Source organism: Temnothorax americanus, unplaced genomic scaffold (genome assembly GCF_048541705.1).
Source record: "Temnothorax americanus isolate GAGA-0224 unplaced genomic scaffold, ASM4854170v1 Scaffold31, whole genome shotgun sequence".
NCBI lineage: Eukaryota > Metazoa > Arthropoda > Insecta > Hymenoptera > Formicidae > Temnothorax > Temnothorax americanus.
Genome location: NW_027509453.1, coordinates 686,681 through 705,529, shown reverse-complemented (window position 1 = coordinate 705,529; position 18,849 = coordinate 686,681). Strand labels below are relative to the sequence as shown.

General features: G+C 37.7%; 3 protein-coding genes across 7 annotated transcripts; 1 reads left to right on the top strand and 2 right to left on the bottom strand.

The window, feature by feature from the left end:
* Positions 1-2,191: 2,191 nt before the first annotated feature.
* Positions 2,192-6,681, bottom strand: LOC143900981 (uncharacterized). The gene is made up of 5 exons (XM_077412819.1): positions 5,706-6,681; positions 4,555-4,637; positions 3,755-3,988; positions 2,620-2,763; positions 2,192-2,490 (listed from the first exon to the last, which is right to left on the bottom strand). The coding sequence occupies exons 1-5, from the start codon at positions 5,857-5,859 to the stop codon at positions 2,323-2,325; spliced, it is 783 nt and encodes a 260-aa protein (XP_077268945.1). The 5' UTR covers positions 5,860-6,681; the 3' UTR covers positions 2,192-2,322.
* A 1,241-nt stretch (positions 6,682-7,922) lies between these two features.
* On the top strand, positions 7,923-14,903 carry Trpl (transient receptor potential-like). Its single transcript, XM_077412802.1, is given in 18 exon segments — positions 7,923-8,742; positions 9,047-9,263; positions 9,495-9,692; positions 9,805-9,994; positions 10,076-10,261; positions 10,362-10,552; positions 10,668-10,846; positions 10,948-11,232; positions 11,443-11,633; positions 12,001-12,083; positions 12,200-12,321; positions 12,398-12,585; positions 12,777-12,967; positions 13,102-13,301; positions 13,383-13,457; positions 13,460-13,684; positions 13,798-13,912; positions 14,154-14,903. Coding segments are annotated over 18 exon segments (3,591 nt in total). The 5' UTR covers positions 7,923-8,565; the 3' UTR covers positions 14,732-14,903.
* A 774-nt stretch (positions 14,904-15,677) lies between these two features.
* Positions 15,678-18,433, bottom strand: LOC143900971 (uncharacterized). 5 transcript variants are annotated; one of them, XR_013257932.1, is made up of 7 exons: positions 16,815-18,433; positions 16,573-16,727; positions 16,420-16,482; positions 16,292-16,357; positions 16,144-16,203; positions 16,003-16,067; positions 15,678-15,875 (listed from the first exon to the last, which is right to left on the bottom strand). XR_013257932.1 is itself a non-coding variant. In XM_077412806.1 (6 exons), the coding sequence occupies exons 1-6, from the start codon at positions 16,576-16,578 to the stop codon at positions 15,866-15,868; spliced, it is 270 nt and encodes an 89-aa protein (XP_077268932.1). In that variant the 5' UTR covers positions 16,579-18,433; the 3' UTR covers positions 15,678-15,865. The 5 variants fall into 5 exon arrangements, 4 of the variants coding, with proteins under 4 accessions (XP_077268932.1, XP_077268931.1, XP_077268929.1 ...); XM_077412806.1 differs by having other exon boundaries at positions 16,573-18,433; XM_077412805.1 differs by having other exon boundaries at positions 15,678-16,067.
* Positions 18,434-18,849: the final 416 nt, after the last annotated feature.

Below are 18,849 nucleotides of genomic sequence, written 5' to 3'. Positions count from 1 at the left end.
ATTTCTAATTTAATTTAAAGTAATATTTTAACAAACTCCGTGAATAAAAAACAATTTTTAATATTAAAAATTAAAAACTTGCAAGAAATGACGATTAATATATCCAAAAAATATCAGTTTTTAGTTGGTCGAGGAATCTATAAACGAAAAATAATTCGCAAGATCTGAGATACCGTTAGAATCACAGAAATCCGATGAATATGATTACGAAATCACAGGTTTTTCGTCGGTTATGGCAAAGAACGGAATTCATGAACGTCAGACGCATGAAGACGATTCTGAAAGTTTGCTGACAATGGACCCTACGCCGGCAAAGTCATCTTAACAATCCCACGGTGCAATCTCCGCGGATCCATCCTCCCGGCGCGGCGGCGGTATACGCGACGACGCCGACGGGTGCTTACTGACCTCGTTATACGCAACGGTCTTTCTTATTCCCGTGTGAAATTCAACGCGCGACATCGTAAAAATCGGACGCGGGAGAATTGGGGAAAGGCAGAAACGCCGCGCCCCGTGTATGAAACGCTTTTCTTATCTTCCTGATCTCGCGCAAATTGAAGACTCCCCGAAAATTCTCTGGCGATGCAATAATAGAAATAACAAACGTAATGGGTTTATTCCTTTTAGTCTTATAGCCTTTTTGCAGTCGTTTTCTTTCCCCTCTGTTTGTACAAAGCTTCCGCATGTACTTTTATTTTATTATAACCCCCTTCAGCCGCAAGCGTACTCATATCTATCCACCTAGGGTTGGAAATTTTTCAGTCTTAATAACGAGTACAAATTTTAGGAGTAATGTAGATATATTACAAACAACAATAATATAAAAAAGTAATTAAAAGTTTTTAAAAATTATCATTTTTGCAAATGCTATTTCTTCGTTCAATGCTTGATCATGGAATCGATCATGGAATCAACTTGAGGAACAATTGCACCCAGCAACACCTAAATAAATTTGCGTAAGCATTAAGGATAAGCGTTAAACCAATCACTGCGTGTGATATCGGCAGTTCAACTGTACATACGATAATCGATTGCCAATGTAAGTTTGATAGTCGCGGGTAAATTCACCAGAAAATAGGGCACAATTACGTTTCAATCAATCCTCTTGGTAATATGCCTACGTTATAGCGGGATTATTTACGTTCCGAATGGTTGTATCAATATATCGCTTACATTAATTACGGAAACTCTAGATAATGGAAACGAAGATAATACAAAACAATAACACATCATATGCAGAGTGAAGATTCATAATGGTGCAATGAAAACGACACATATACGTTCATGTGAATTTTTCAACGCTGAAATATTACGCGCTTAATTATTACATTATTACTTTATGAAAGCGCGATATTATAAAATTTGTATTCTATTCTAAAGATTTTTACATAAAGCTATTATTTCGTATAAACTGCAAAATCTAGCACGTCAAAATCTGTGGTCAATTTTCACTTGTTAACTTTCACTTTATACTTAATTGTTACTATATAATTAACTTCAGATTAACTACTCTTATTTGAATATTCATCTATTTCAATCTTTCTCCCTTCCTCCCTCCTTCCCCCTCTCTCTCTCTCTCTCTCTCTCTCTCTCTCTCTCTCTCTCTCTCTCTCTCTTACTCAGAGAGAGAGAGAAAGAGGTTCGAAAGATCAAAGTGGATTTTGCAAGAGTTTATTAACCCACTAAATTATGACTGGAGGGTTAGGCAATATAGCAATCTATTTGAGAGTTATTAAATACTGTTACACATCCAGAAAGCGTAGATATGATGGCAATTAGAAATAAAATCACGTTATTTTAATTATAAAAGCGTACTAAAATAAAATACATACATCTGCATTAGACTGTACGAATTTTGCTCGCTCAATGCAACGTGCATCGAAGCGCGACCATCAGTTTTACTAAGATTTTCACTTTTCCCAGCGATCAGCGTGGATAAAAGAAGTGACAGCATGACGTTCGAGGATTGTTCGAGAAATTGTATTCTCTCGCCTTAGACAGACGATATTTATTATACGACTATATTATAAAATTTTACACATTATATTTAAATATATTGATATATGTATGTATGTATATATTAAAACTTATATAAATATTTGTAAAAATCTAGCAGCAAATTTGTACGCCACTCATTTGACGACAAGAATAAAATTATTGTTGTCATCATAAGTCTTCTCAATAAACTCGATGCACGCGATACACGACACTCGATACTGCTCCAAATACATATGCCTCGATTTATCCGCGAAATTCTCGACAAAACGGACGTAAGTAAAACACATTCGACGATTATGTAAAAGTAAATTTTGTCGCGTCTCGTCAATGATGATTTGATTTTGACCATTTATGTCCTGACGTCTGTCCTTCTTTATGACCGTGTTTCTCATCGTGCTCGTGATGACTGTCGTGCCCCTCTGCCGATTTGTGACCCTTCTTCTCGTGATGATGGTGACCTCCCTCGTGTTTCTTTTCCGCACCGTGATGACCCTGAAACAAGATAAAAATCGCAGTTTCGACTTGATGACCGAATTAACGTGTAATAGCGTTATAAGTGTTTCAGTGGCAAAAAAAATAATAATTTTATGATATTTTATCATGATTTTAATGAATAATGACCTCGTGATGTCCCGAATGCAGAGATCCTTTCTTTTCATGGCCACCCTTCTTGCCCTCGTGTTCCTCATGCCAACCGCCGTGCTTCTCGCTTCCTCCATCCTCGTGGTATTCGTCATAAAAATCGTGTTTCTTCTCGTATTCATCCTGGAAACAATTTATATGTTAATTCAGAAATATAACAAATAAAATTTTGCTCACATTAAAATGTTCATTTATAGTAGTTACAAAAATATATTTTTTATTCTACAAATAGATACATATCTAATAAAATTTATTTCTACAATAAAAATTAGGTATAATGTTACTATAATCCTTGATGGAAAAACTACTAATTATATTGATGGGCTATTAACACGTTATAATTTTTAGGTAATAAGTATTAGAATGTTAAATACAGACAAGAGATCGATCATCACATAGAAGCCCAGACAGTTATGTCGAATAACGAAGTCTTTGATCTTGTAATCTTAGAAAAAGCTTTAATATCTATATAAATATATGCTATTATAATTATTAAAAAAAAAGACCAATGATCGAGCATTAGTAGACGTTAAACCATATAATTAATTAACATATGTATTATACAAAGAATGGAACGTTTCGACTTCACCGAGTCTTCTTCAGCCGTAGTATAAAATATCATAGGTTAACATAGGTCCGTTCTTTGTACATACATATGTTAATTAATTATATGGTTTAACATCTACTAATGCTCGATTATTGGCCTTTTTTTTTTTAATTTTTATATTCATACGAGCGTGGTTATCATTTTTACTTTTATATATACTATTATGTATATGAAGAATAGGGCAAGGAAAGCCGTAACAAAATGTTCGTGTTTTATTATTTTTAACAGACAAATATTATTCCAATCATTGGTTGGAATATAATATTTGTCTATTAACAATAATAAAACACGAACATCCTTTTACGGCTTTTCTTGCCCTATTCTTCATACTGAATTTTAATCCGCGGCGGCTATTTGAATATTATATACTATTATGTTTTTAGTATTACAAAAAAATCGTAATCAATGTGTTTTCTAAATTATAGTGGATATTAACGAAACAAATTGATTTTGAGCATGTGCGATACGTGTTGAGCAACAAGAAGATACACATTACACAATTTATACCTTCTTGAAGACGCTGTGTTCTCCTTTCGTACTGTATCCCTTTTGATGCTTTCCTTCTTCGCCAAACTTCGCGTTCTTCTCACCCTCCTCACCGTGATGATTCTCACCATAATGGCCAGCTTCTTCGTGGTTCTTCTTTTCCTCACCCTCTTCCTCGTCATACTCCTGCTTGTGCTTCTCCTTATCGTGGTGTCCTTTGTCGTTCTTCTCGAATTCGTGGAAAGTCTTGTAACCCTTTCTCAATCAAAATTATTAAGAAGTTATTGAGAAGTTAAAAAAGCGTTTGTTATATAAATCAATATTATTATAGTTTATTGCCGTTAAAAGAATTGACATGATAGTAACGAGACAATAAAGAAGAGAGATATATTTTGTGAAAAACATATTATCGGATTTGTCGGCTGAAATTTCATTAAAAAGCGCCGACGTCGGAATTGCGACATTGTTAGAATATCAATTCCGGCATTGAGGAATGAAATTAGCTGCTCGCTTTCCCTACAATGAGAGAAATTCGCAGAAAGGATATCGGGAGAAATTCGATCCAAAGGGGTAAAATATTTTATAGTCGCGCGGCGAATGCCTTTTTAGGTCGAGGCCCCTGTCTCGTTCCTCGGGTACAATATTCGTATAAAGGAGAAAAAACTATGTAATATATATTCTTGCGGTAGCGAGCGAGATGGGAACGTGAGCACCGTGGGCCCTTATATTACAAGCGATAAAAGAGGGAAGAAGTCGTCAACGGATGACGTGAATGACAACAGCTTGGACGTCAATGGCAGCCAGGAACGAAGCGTTTGTACCTTATCGTTTTTATGGCCGTGCGTGTCGTGGTGGTCCTCATCGTGCTTCGAGCCAGTGCCCTCTTCGCGATGTCTGTCGCCGCCTGTTCGAATAAAATAAAATGTAAATAAAACTACCGGGGCTTTATCGTCGGTGGGAGGCCCACTCTCTTTTTCTCTTTTTCATTTAACGAACCTCTCGATTCACGCGTTAGAAAGCAGACCGCATCTATATACCGTACCTCAGAAAAACGAAGTCTCCATTGAGCCCTTTTCATTTCTCGCGCACGATTCAAAAGGTCGTTGCATTTATACTTGCAAATATTATAACTATTAACTTGCTAGGTGGACGAGAGAGAATATCGGAAATGAAATTAACTGCTCGCTTCTTTTAATTACCTAATAAAAAAGTAGTGGTGCGGCAAGAACTTTACTGTCGATAATACTCTTAAATGTCTTGAATTTGTATCTTGTTCAATAAATTAATTTACGTTATATATGTTACATGTATGTGATATATGTATATTCCGGAAACCACGCAAAAATTAAATAACAAAATCGTTAGAATTGTAATGGTACAAGAAAATAAAATATACGTAAATCTATTGTTAAAAATTAAATGCAGCAAATGTAACGCACGTTTAAAATAGTACGAGATTCGAATGCACTTCTAATTCTCTGACACATACAAATTAACACGATCGGCAGCAAATCCGCATAATCCACCGTAACCTTCGCTTTCACGATTGAATTTCCGTTCGTCAATGTCAAAAACGGTTATTTCATTTACCGTGAAAGAGAACACGGCACGTATGCAAAAATATCGATAATCCTGCAAAAATATATGTAATTTTTGCAGCAATATTACAATTTTTTATTTCTTTGTGAAGCAAATATTGAAATAAATATTTTATTTATTAAATAATCTCGTTTAACTGCGAAGATCAAACCAATTTCCGGCCAATTTCCGAGCAATTATAAAAGATAATGAATTATTTTTTTTTACATTTAAACCAACACCTTTTTTATACAGTTGCCCGGGAATTGGCCGTTTAACCTTCGTAGTTGGCTTTGCTTTTATCGAGCGGTGTGATTTGTCCTTTTAATCTCGTTTAGTTTAATTTCTTTGCCGCTTCATATTTTACAAGCAAAACGACAGTTGTAACACGCACCTCCATGATCTGTAGCTTCCGCGTTCAAATCCTTGGAATACCGAAAACCAACTGGAGCCCTGCTGACCTTTCTCATCGCCAGCGAGCCATCAAGAAGAACCGTCAGGATCAACAACAACCATAGTATCCTCAATTCGCCAATGTTTGACGTCATTTTAATACCGCTCCGCGCAGAATTCGGAATGCGAAGAACAAGATTAAGGCACTGAGGATCATCTGCAATCGTGGCTCCGATTTATTGCGCTGGCATCGCTCGTTTTTTCTCGCCGCCGCCAGTCAGGCGAACGTCTATTTTTCCTGCCACAGTGGCTGAAAGGACTTTTCTCTTCCGGACGGAAGATGCATGACGGCGTGGAAGAATGAGAAAGAAAAAGATGCGTTTTCTTACTTTGTCGTCGCTACTTTCACCCGCCGCGTTTATTAGTTGCTTTCCATTTACACTCAAGTGATCTGAGTCACTCAGTTATGTGAGTATTTTATACTCAGGTAAGATATGTCATTTTGTATTTACTTACCTGCTTATTTTGGTGACAAAGCTATCGCATATAATAATACAGGTTCATAGTCTCACTTTTAATGCTCGAGTCTATTAGATTCATTAAGGCACATGGTCTCGATTGTGACTGAGTTATGACGTCACAAGTGAAAATTATCTGAGTTTTGATGTATGTACAATGGAAAGCAACTGTTATTCGCGGTGTGAGCAAGAACAAAATTGCAAGCGGGCTATATATCTTGCTCTCGTCTTTGGTCACTAATATATATATGTTTCGGGTTTTTAATTTATCAATTCTTGTGATTTGTAAATTATTAGCGTAATTTTAATTTGTCTAATTTGATTTATTAGCGCACTATTAATTGCAATAATTATAATTCTTGCAATTTATTAATACATCTTTGGTTTGCAAAGCATAATTAGCGTAATTAACTCTTGATTTGCTAATACGTATACACTTCTAATTCTTAATAATTTCTTGACGCGATTTTACTCTATGATATGAATACATATCTGAACTGCAACTTATAAATACATTTTCAAACTTATAATTTACTGACTTAATTATTATATAATTTATCAGTAAATTTTTTTACTTTAAAAATTAATTTGTCGAAAAAACAGTTTTATACAATCCCTAAAAGTATGTAGAAATTACTTCTGCTAAAGTGATTGCCATTCCTTTTCTGTTAAAACGATTTCTGAAACGCCGAAAACGTAGAAAACGCCGCGACAACAGGATGAACGGATGAGAAACGCAAAGAACGTGACCGAAGGACGTGAATGACTCATAACTATTAAACACCAGAGCCTTCGCATTGAGCCGTCGAACAAATATCGGGCACAACCATGGGCGGGAAGACGAAGCCGCCAGGCAAACACAATTACCATCTCTTTTCTATACTCTTTCTCTCCGAAACGTAAACGTCCGTCCCGCCGTGAGATGCAACTCTCGACTTTCCTCGTCTCATTTTCATCTTTCGCCGCCGCGGAAAATCCAATAAGCTACGAAAGGACATTTTAATTCCAGATTCATAATGAATCTCTCTGTCGCATAACTAGGATTATTAATCCGCTCTGCGTATCTATCGTGCGGGATTGTTAAGCGTACCATATTAATTGATTACAACTGTTTCTCAGCATCGCAATTTGATTCGCAATTCAAATGTTTCCCTGGCACTGACCACTGAATGTATGTCGTACCTGTAGCGATTAAAATGTTTACACAACATTTCCGTTGCATTCTCCGTAATTTCTCACCCGTGCAATTTTACCGTCGCGTCGACATGAAACACCGCAGATTTTAACAGCTGCATCTGATTTCCACATTAATGTCACGTTGAGCGGCTTATATCAATTTAAATAAACTAAAATTATGTTCTCTTCGTTCTACACGATCAATTTCTCTTCGTCAGTTAAAAAATGTTGGGAAACCTACAGTCTTCAAGTTTCTTTAATTCTTTCTTTTTAATCAACGATTGAAAATAAGAGAGAAGAAGACAGATGAGAAAGTCATATTCTTTAGATAATTACGAGGATGCAAATATTAAATCGTCGCTTAGAGATATAAATAGTTTCGCAATGTTAAAAATTATAATGGTACCACAAATAAACACAAACTTTCTTAACGCTAAAAAGAAACTCTCCAAATCGATCGAAAGAAATTACGGTCAAGGAGGATACTCGATATTTTTGGTGTAGCCTGCGAAATTATATCGATCGCATAATAGGGTTGTTATTGGGTTTGTTGTTGTTGATGTATCGAATATTCTACCCTCGGAATTATGTAATGTGTAAGGCAATAGGGAATTATCCGGCTTATAGAGCCCCCGCGCACCACCGCGCGTTCGTGGTTTACTCGCTTTCGCGCCGGCATTTCCTCGTTTCTGGCGAACGCGCTCTCATTCCAAGTGCAATCCGTTGGACGACTAACGAGATATCGGTAAGCAAGTTAGTCAATAGACACAGGTGTACTATCACAAATAACGGCGACGGCGTTACTGCTCCCCATCGTCATCTGCGCCGCCCGCCGCCGCGACAAACGGGGTCTACATTAATACGCGTAATTCGATTTTCATCATCCTCTATATAACAGGTGTTACGGAGGCTCGCGCAAAAGCAAAACAACATTTTAACCGCGAATGTCGCGTCATTCTTCTTCTTCTTCGCGGAATCGTCTTCTCTTTGAGAGACCGTCGTTGTCTTTTACGAAGCTACTATTACGTAAGGAGCTTCGCGATGCTCCGTCGACTCAAAAAAGAAGAAATGATTTCGATAGTCGTCCTTGGGATGTGAGTGCATGGTTTAAGTGAAATTGAAGCTAATTGTTGCCGGGGTAAGAAAGTGAACTGACGACGCTTCAAGATGAACGACGCGAGAAACGATAAAGACACGGAAGCCACGGCCCAGGGGGACACGAGCGATTATGTGCTTCACCTCCCACGTCCGCTCAATCTCGAAGAAAAGAAGTACCTATTGGCCGTAGAGAGAGGTGATTTGCCGAACGTGAAAAGGCTTCTGCAGCTTGCAAACAAGGGCAAGGTAAATATTGACTCTTAATACATAGGAAATCAACGCGAGAACAAAATGATCTTTGAGCAAATAAGGCTCCCCGAATTCGCGAAGAAAGAAAATGTCTGTATTTTAATATAAAAGACAACCTTATTTTGAAATTGATCAAATTTGCTGAAATTAAAAATTTAAATTTTATTTCGTAAAATTAAAAAATTTTTGTTTAATGCGTATCCGCGACGAAATCCTGGAAATAGTTCGCGAATAAAATTATAGCATCAGCAATTTTGTAAGGATTGAAAGACGCCGAGACGAATATGCTCGAACGTTTTAGGGAAAACAGCTGGACACGAATTGCGTAGATAGTCTTGGTCGCAGTGCCCTTACGCTGGCTATAGAGGCGGAAAACTTAGAAATGGTCGAGTTGCTCGTCGTTATGGAAGTCGAAACTAAGGATGCCTTGCTCCATGCCATCGATCAAGAATTCGTAGAGGCGGTAGAGTTGCTGCTGGAACACGAGGAACTCCTCACGAGCCAAATGACCGAGAATTGTAAGTCAAAATTGACGTTTTCAAAAAGTCTTGTATAACGTCTCGATTGTCGTAATTGTAAAAACGTAATTATGTAAATAAACAATTTTACTAAAAATAAAATTGCTTTAGAGAAGAATTCAGAAGATTTGTTAATTTTAATAGATCGTATTATTAATTTAAATAGATCGATTCTTAGCACTGCTGTTGAGCTATTACCTGTCCTTCACGTTCCTCGCACCTTGATTGCAGCCGAAAAGCAGATCATACACAGCTGGCAGAAGGTTGATCCGGCATCAGCCAGATATTCGATGGACATGACACCCTTGGTGCTCGCGGCGCAGCGTAATAATTACGAAATCCTGAAGCTTCTACTGGATAGAGGAGCTACCTTGCCGATGCCGCACGACGTGAGGTGTGGCTGTGACGATTGTCTTCAGGCAACCATCGGTGAGAGATACTCCGATGAACTATATTTTTCTACAGGCTTTACAAAATATTATGTATAAATTGTCAAAGATATAGAAGATACGTACAATGGCATAATCGAATTATTATTTAGACGATCCATTAAGACTGTCGTCCACTAGAATCTCCGAATATAAGGCTTTGGCGAGTCCAAGTTTAATAGCCCTGAGCTCGACGGACCCTTTGATGACGGCTTTCCAATTAAGCTGGGAACTTCGGCAACTGGCTGTATCGGAACCGGAAAGTAGAGCCGAGTACTTGAAACTACGGCGACAAGTAGAAAAGTAAGTTTTTTATTTCGCACGATACAATTGTGTAATATTGTATATATGTTTGTTCAATAATTATAATCGGGTTCCGAATAGATTTGCTGTCGATTTGTTGCAACACGTTCGAACTACCACGGAATTAGACACTATCCTAAATTACGATCCCGAAGAAGAGAATGCCGAACTTAGCAAACAATTAGCTCGACTAAAGCAAGCTATAGAATATAAGCAAAAAAGATTCGTCTCACATTCTCACGTTCAGCAGCTCTTGGCAGCAATCTGGTAAACCCCAAAGAATCTATTATTTAAATACAAAAGTTCGTACAATACATTATTCGTAAAGAATTTAAAAACACTTTTAAATGTCTCATCCGATTCGAAGGTACGAAGGAGTCCCCGGATTTCGAAGAATGTCAACTATGCAGAGAGTCGGCATTCTTGCAAAGACCGCGATTCTATTTCCATTGTATTGTATCATGTACTATCTGATGCCGGAGTCAAAAACAGGGCGACTTATGCGAAGACCCTTTATGAAATTCTTGGTTCACGCGTCATCCTATTTATTCTTCTTATGTAGGTTGTACATTTTAGCATTGATATATGTATGCTGATTACGAAGGAGACAAACCGACTCAAAATAATAAAATTAGCATTGTTATTTAATCAACGGCTAACCACATGTCTATAGTTATACTCATGCTGGTATCACAGCGTGCTGAAGTGGAGATCGTTAGGCTCCTGGGTACTCAGGAAATGAAGAGAAACCTCGCGGCTTATTTGGCTCGACAGAGAGGCGCGGTACCTACCCCTCTGGAGGGTATCGTCGTGCTATACGTCCTTGGATTTATATGGGAAGAAACGAGAGAGGTGCGCAGATAAACGAGTCTAATTTTCCTTCGTGGTAAATAAACAAGCATGAATGCGTCTTCTATATTTGTCTAATTGTAAGCCGTGACGCATGCTATCAGGCTTACGTGGACGGTCTGAGGAGTTACTTGCGGGATATGTGGAACTTTATCGACTTCACTAGAAACACGCTCTATTTCGCGACCGGGGTTCTCAGGCTGGCGGCTTACCTTCAGCAGCGCGCCGAGATACGGACAGATCCATTAGCCGCGTTAATACCAAGGGAGAATTGGGGCGACTTCGATCCGCAGCTGATTGCGGAGGGTCTCTTTGCGGCCGCGAATGTCTTCAGTGCTTTAAAGCTTGTTCATCTTTTCAGCATCAATCCGCATTTGGGACCGCTTCAGGTATCACGTTTGTCATAGATATTTTGCTAGATTATATATTAAGAATTCCTATTTAAGAATTCTTCTTTAAGAATTATTCTGTATTTAACAGTATTTCCTGATATATATATATATATTACTTTAATATACATGAAAGTGTGTTATAATATTAATAGTTTTCTTGATCGTGATACGATTTTGATTTTATAGAATTTGCGATTTTTGTTTTAGATATCGTTGGGCAGAATGGTAATCGACATTGTGAAATTCTTTTTCATTTACACCTTAGTGTTATTCGCCTTCGCCTGCGGCTTAAACCAGTTGTTGTGGTATTTTGCGGAATTGGAGAGGCAGAAATGTTACAGCGGAATGTCGGATCCCTCGTGGGACGCCGGTAGTGACGCCTGCTTAAGATGGAGAAGGTGAATGGAATAATCGAATTGCCAGACGGCAGGATGAAAGACATGTCTTTCCTTTCAGGCCGCATTTCCGACGCGGATGTGTCTCCTAATAATCATGAAAAAAAATAACAGACTGGGCATCCCCTTCCAAATCTGATGTAATATTGAATAATCTAATGAATTATTTATTAGGGCCACACACACCTGTATAATAAATACATGACTTTTTATTTTTAAAGAAAATTATTTTGGAAGATTGAATGTAATTCTTGAAACATATATTATTTAATACATAATCAATTTTAATTTATTTATTAATTTACTTTTTCAACGTGATACAAAATCGTTCGCAAACATTTCGATTACATTTCGCGTAAAATTTTTTCAGATTCAGCAATCTATTCGAATCGTGTCAGAGTCTTTTCTGGGCCAGTTTCGGTATGGTCGGCATCGAAAGCTTCGAACTCACTGGTACGTCCACGTATGTAATTTAAATATTTAAAAAATCCTTTTTGTTAAAACTGACGCCTAATCATCGACGAAACCAACGTTATTATTTTCTAGACCCCCAACGTTGTTATTTTCAGGAATCAAGTTGTACACTCGATTCTGGGGCTTGTTGATGTTCGGCTCGTATTCCGTGATCAACGTGATTGTCCTGCTAAATCTACTGATAGCCATGATGAGCAACAGCTACGCCGTTATTGAGGTAAGGCTCCAAAACTCGAACACGATACTCGTGATCTGAATGATCTCGTCAACAGAAGCATTGACACGATATATAGGAACATTCCGACACGGAGTGGAAATTCGCGAGAACGAAGTTATGGATGAGTTACTTCGAGGACACCGGGACCCTTCCGCCGCCCTTCAACATCTTCCCGCCGCCGAAATTGCTTTTCCGATTGTTCGGCCTACAGAAGAAGCGTATCGACAGACGCTCCAGTCAACGTCGACGTGCACGCGAACATAAGTGAGATATCTTTGTTAAGTACTTGGCTAAAAAATATGTTAATAATTTAAAACGCAATTTATTTTCGTGGTTAATCTTATAGATGATAACTCTTTAATATTTTAATTGTTGATCTGCAGACGATAGAGTATAGTGACATAATAATTATGTGACGCTTAGTTATACGTATCTTCCTGCTGTCAATTATACAGATACGGAGCGGTCATGAGAGCTTTGATATGGCGCTACGTTGTGAACGCGCATAGTGAGCATGAGATGGAACCTGTCACCGAAGACGATGTCCACGAGCTTAAATCCGACTTGTCGTCCTGGAGATGTGAACTCCTGGACATCCTGCACAGAAACGGCATGGACATCGGCGGTGTCGATAAGAAGGAAAAGAGTGAGCATTCCTATGCAAATATTTGCGCTTTCTTTACTTAAAATAACGATAGAGATAAGCTTAGAGCAAAGTTTAAGCTCGTTGAGAATTTAAAATTATATCAAAACTTATGTTGGCTGTTTTCTTAAAATTAGCTATACTGGGCAAAAAGATGAAGGTTTGGGAGAGAAGACTCATGAAAGACTTTCAAGTAGCAGGTCCTGTAAATTCAGCTGACCTCGATCTTCAAGAAGAGATAACTCTTCAACAACCCGAAAACGAGAGTAACGTCGAGAGATGGAAGAGAATCGCCAGATTAGCTGTATTGTCTTCGGCCGAACATCGTTGGAGTCAAGTACGAAAGATCTCTACTTATTATTCCGTAAAAGAAACGATATGGTAGCTGACTGTCAATAAACTTCTTTTAATTTTGTAGGTCGTGAAAAATGCAGTTAAGAGCTCTCAAATCGGCAAAAGCTGCAGCAAGGCGTCGCTGCAGAATCAGCAAAGCGTCTGAAGCGAGCCATGGAAGAAGCGAAACGTCTGTCGCAAAAAAGCCCACTGCCGCCAGATGTGCCGGTTGAATTGCCAGAAACTACCGCAGCGACGATACTGCACGTGCTACACGACATCGTTGAGGGTGATGGCGATGCTAAAACATCAGGACTCAAAAAAGAAAAGACTCCGAAGCCAGTTAGAAACGGCGTTGGTTCCCAGCCGTTTGAACCAATTCTTCAGGTGCTAAATTAATAATTAACGACGTGTGTAAAAGCGTTAATGAATGAACAAAAAATAATTTTATTTCCTTGAGTAAGTTTTGTTAAGGGCGAGAAAAATATTTCTTTATACAGGCCAAATCCTCTGTCGATTTTGTTGACGAAAAAACGACCAAGGCCACTGTCCCATTGTTACCGCTTCGTTCATCACCACCGCGAGTAATCAAGAGAAAAGCGCCTACTCATCTTGGTACTCTCTCAGTCACTTAACTTTCTTATATTCAAATATAAACTACAATATAAACGTTTCTCGTATTCATCACAAAAAGAAGAAAAAGTTTACTTAAAAAATTCTATTCTTTTAAATATAATAAAGCAATGTTTAATTATATATTTATTTAATTACATATTAATTATAATTTAATTACATACAACTTTACGATCACTTTATTTATGACACACTTATTGCTAATACTGTTCTATTTCTTCAGGACAATCAGCTTCTGCTCAATCAACTTCTATTCAATCTTCTACTACTACTTCGAGCGCTACTTCGTTTGTCCCTACGACGTCCGTGACCGTTGCCGGAATTACCGCAACCAGTACAACACGCACGACTGCCGTAACTACTGCTGCAACAACTACGTCTGTCATGAAGACTGCTATGAAGACTGCTACTACTTCTGCCAAGCCCATCATTACTACTACTAATACTATTGCTATCGCTACTACTACTACTACTACTACTACTACTACCAAATCTGTTGCCACTTCTACTACTGCAAAATCCACCGCTACTGCTACCGTTTCTATCGCTACGAAAACTTCTTCTAGTTCTTCCATGGAAAGTCAAAGCAAACCCGTTACCGTATCCATGAGTGCACTTTCAACTAGCGTCAAAGACGGAAGCAGTTCGATCAGAGCACGGCCAAAAGCTTCACATAGTCCCAAACTTCCGATTATTCCTTCGTTAACGGTTACCTCAAGTTCGGACGGCAAAGATGATGACCGAGAAAAACTCGTAGATGTTACATCGCGTAGTAGACCATCGAGAGGAGGATGGCTTTAAATCCTTGCTATACGCGTAGTGCCCTATATGGGACATCTATCTATTCGTCGTTTTTCTTTGTCTTTACACACTTCATAATTGATTTGCGTAATATATTTATACATGTGGTGAAATGGTACAAACAATAACTTTTCCCCTTTATATAATAGTAAGGATTGAAATAGGACCGTTACGATATAAAATCTAATTAGAATAAAATGCTATTACGGTCTAAGCTTAGATATATATATACATATACATGTATGTATGTACGTATATGTATGTATGTATGTATGTATATATGTACGTATATACACAGAAATTAATACTAGGCTGTCAAAGATCTAAGCTTAGACCATAATAGCATTTTACTCTATTTTGATTGTATATCGTAACGGTCCTATTTCTCTGATTATTATGAAAAATGTGTCAAAATTAAAAAAATGATTATCTATTTCTTTTGTTTTCCTTTCCTATAAGAAAAATAGGGTATAAGAACAATGCAGTTTATATTATAATATAGTTACACCGATAACGACACGCGTGACGTGTATATCATACATATAATAGAGGTAGCAAGAGAGAATAGGTGGGGGAGAAAGAGAGTACAAAGAAATAGACGAATTGACATCGGCGCTCGCTTTTGTGCAATATGTGTAATTATTTTATAAAAATATAATCTTATATTTTATATATATCTTATATATCGTATATATATATTGATGAAAAAAAAATTTTCTTAATTCCAATTTTTGGGCTCAGCCTCCTCCTCGTAGGGCTGGAGTCCGAAGAGCCGCATTAAATCGAATCCGTCTTCTAAGCAGTTAATGCGGTGGCCATATAACGAATAGTACCAGGGATCGTCTAGCTCTTGATCGGGTTGCCACTGCCTGTATCCTCTCGTACCCATAAGCGCAGCTTATTGTTTATATATCCTTCGACGTTTATATCAAATGTAATATGTCCCTAGAAAAAAAAACAAATTATAAAAAACTGTATACAATTTTAAGAAATTATGCATACAATTAATAATGAATATACTATAGATATACTATACCTTTGGCGGGCAGAAGACCACGTACGTCTGCTCGTTGAGCTGTATCCCCTACTTTACAGTGTCGTAAATATACATCAGCGTACCCATTTCCTTAACGTCTACTTTCCACTGAAAAAATTAAATTATAGAAATTATTTTTATAAAACATAAAATACACTCAAATACACACACACACACACACACACACACACACACACGTACGCACGCACGCACGCACGCACGCACACACACATACATAACCCTCGGCAGGCGTTTGACGGTTTCCATCCAATTCCCCAATTCATCATGGTCAGTGATATCCTATAAAAATATATAAAACATGAATTTAAAAAAATATTTCAAAATTATTTAATTATAATATAAACAAATAACTCACCACCGACATATCTAAGTCGATATGTATTGAACGCGCCTCTTCCTCCTCGGTACTCGCACACTATAAAAATAAACAAAAAAATTATATAAAATAAATTAATTTTAAAAATCACACAACACACACACACACACACACACAAATCACGTACCCCAAATGGAGTAACATTAAAATATCCTTCAGAATTCTTATCCTTCCAAATGATATCATCAGCATGCTGTAAAAATTACACAAATAAATTATTTAAAAAAAGATCACGTACATACACAAATCACGTACCTCCTCAAGAATAAAATGAAAATACGTTGCTGGAGGCGTCCCCTCGCAAATGACACCGTCACGCTGTACAAAAATATACAAAATAAATTATTTAAAAAATCACATACATATACACAAATCATGTACCTCAAATGTAGGGTGACCTATACTCACCTCCATGGGTAGATAAAGCACCTCAAACGTTGTGTGATCAAAACTATATACTCCATGCGTAGAGATGGAGAGATCTCAGATGGAGTGAAATCAATTTTTATCTCCATTTGTAAAGGTTGTACCTGCGCAATTTTGATTTCTCCAACCCTCGTGTACTAAAAAATAAAATGTATTAAAACCAAAAATTAATGCACAAGTGCATTTATTAATGCACAAATTATTGCACAGCACAAAACACTTACACCGTCGCACGGATATGCAAATTTCAGCTGCATCTTGGAACTTTGACGATATTTTCAGTAAGGCGTTTTTAAAGCAAACTCCCAAAGTAAACACGTTTGCACCCTCTGTAAGCAGAAACATTACACATTAATTCATCGCGAACACAATACTGCGAATAGGTACTGACGTTGTTCAATCCACAAGCACGTCAGACAAATCGTCTTATTGTAATTCGTTAACTGTAAATACGGATAAGGATGGCAAAAGCAAAGCAATATCGAAGGCGGCTCAAGCAATAACTTCCCTCGCGCCAAGCGATTAATACTATCCTACTGCCGACGGCGTTAGTTTTAGTTAAAAGTAATTCGGTAAGTAAAAGTAAGTCGTTCTGTGCGCGTTCGGGCATTACTTGAACAAGGTTACAATCGAGAATCGAGCCGTATTAGTCAAGCGCCCGGTACGTTTTCCGATAATAAATAATGGCTTTAGTTACGCTAAAATTACCGCGTACGTAAAGCCGGTCCCTCCTATCGATACAAAATTAGAGTATCTGAAAACACATATTAATCCTGGCGGATTTGGAGCCCTTGAATAAGAAACGCATTGAATTAATAATTGGAGCTAATTATTACGGATCGATATTGCGTGACGGATTAATTCGGGGAACCTATGGTTATCCCACTGTTCAACTCACAATATTCGGGGCTGGGTTATTTCCAGACCCGTAAGAAGTATTCCTTCAAATCCGACTAGGTATCGGATAAATCATGTCATTACGTTAGATTTGTTAAATGATTCTATTCGCAAATTCTGGAAACTGGAGGATATTCCACGTCGATCTGTATTATCGGATGAGGAATCTCAGTGCGAAGCTCATTCTACTAGTTTGCATACGCGTGTCAATCTGACGGAAGATATATCCGTCAGATATTGTTGCCATTTAAAACGAGTACCCTCATTCTTACAGACAAAAATCGCCAAACGAATCTTTTTGTCCAACAAAACGTGACTTGCACGACAGCCAAATTTAATTAATCGAGACTTCATGCACGAGTACGAGGAACTCAAGCATATGAAGAAGGTCGAATCTACGGAATCATATGATCCACACGTAGTTTATCTTCCTTATCACGCAATAGTTAAAGAATAGTCAAACTACTTATAAGGTTCGCGTAGTACATTCAATGCCTCTCGAGGTTCTTCTAATCTATCAAAAGTAATGCGACGCGATGGTTACGACATACACGCTAACGTCAAAATCCTCGTGCGTTGACTTCCGATAATGATTTACGACTTACGACAGAGTCGTAAATAATTACAACAATCCTTCCGAAGTGGCGAAGTCGCGAGTCGTCTCCTTGACGACAAGTTGGTTAAATAACAATGCCATTGGAAGTAGAGACTTTGAACCAAACGGACGTGTCAAACGTACCAATCTGTACTACTTATATTTTATTGAATAAAGCAGTTCTTTTCCGCTAGCTAGCTCTTTTTATTTTTTTGAGTTTGTAAGTGCGCGAACGTGAGTAGCAAGTGTGCTGAGCGCGAGCTCCGGGCACAACATATACAAGATAAGGAATAAATTCTGAAACTTGCAGAGACAGAAGATTGTATGTATGACCTTTTCTGCTACTTTAAGTTGATTGTTCTCGTAGTCTTTTGCTTTAAGTAGTGCGCTTTTTTCAGAGGTTGCAATCTTTGAAGTATATTATTCAATGTTTTTAAGTGATATTTCAATGTTTAGTATCAATGACTAGTATCTATATTATCTGTACGGGATTGTCCCAATTGCGCACATTATATCAATCGATACGATCGGGAAATACAGAATATCTCTAAAGTCTGACCCAGCCCCCTGAATCTCGGAAACGGCTTTAGATATGGAAAAATGTTTTAGATTAAAATTGTAGGATATTAAGAGAGACAGATGATGAAAATATAGAATTGACTCTGAGTGATTTTTTCAAGGCCAGGTCAATTGTAACAATGTTTTCTTAAAGAGAATTCCCAATTTTTATTGCACATTTTTGTAGCCCCCTCGTCAAGACGTTTTCA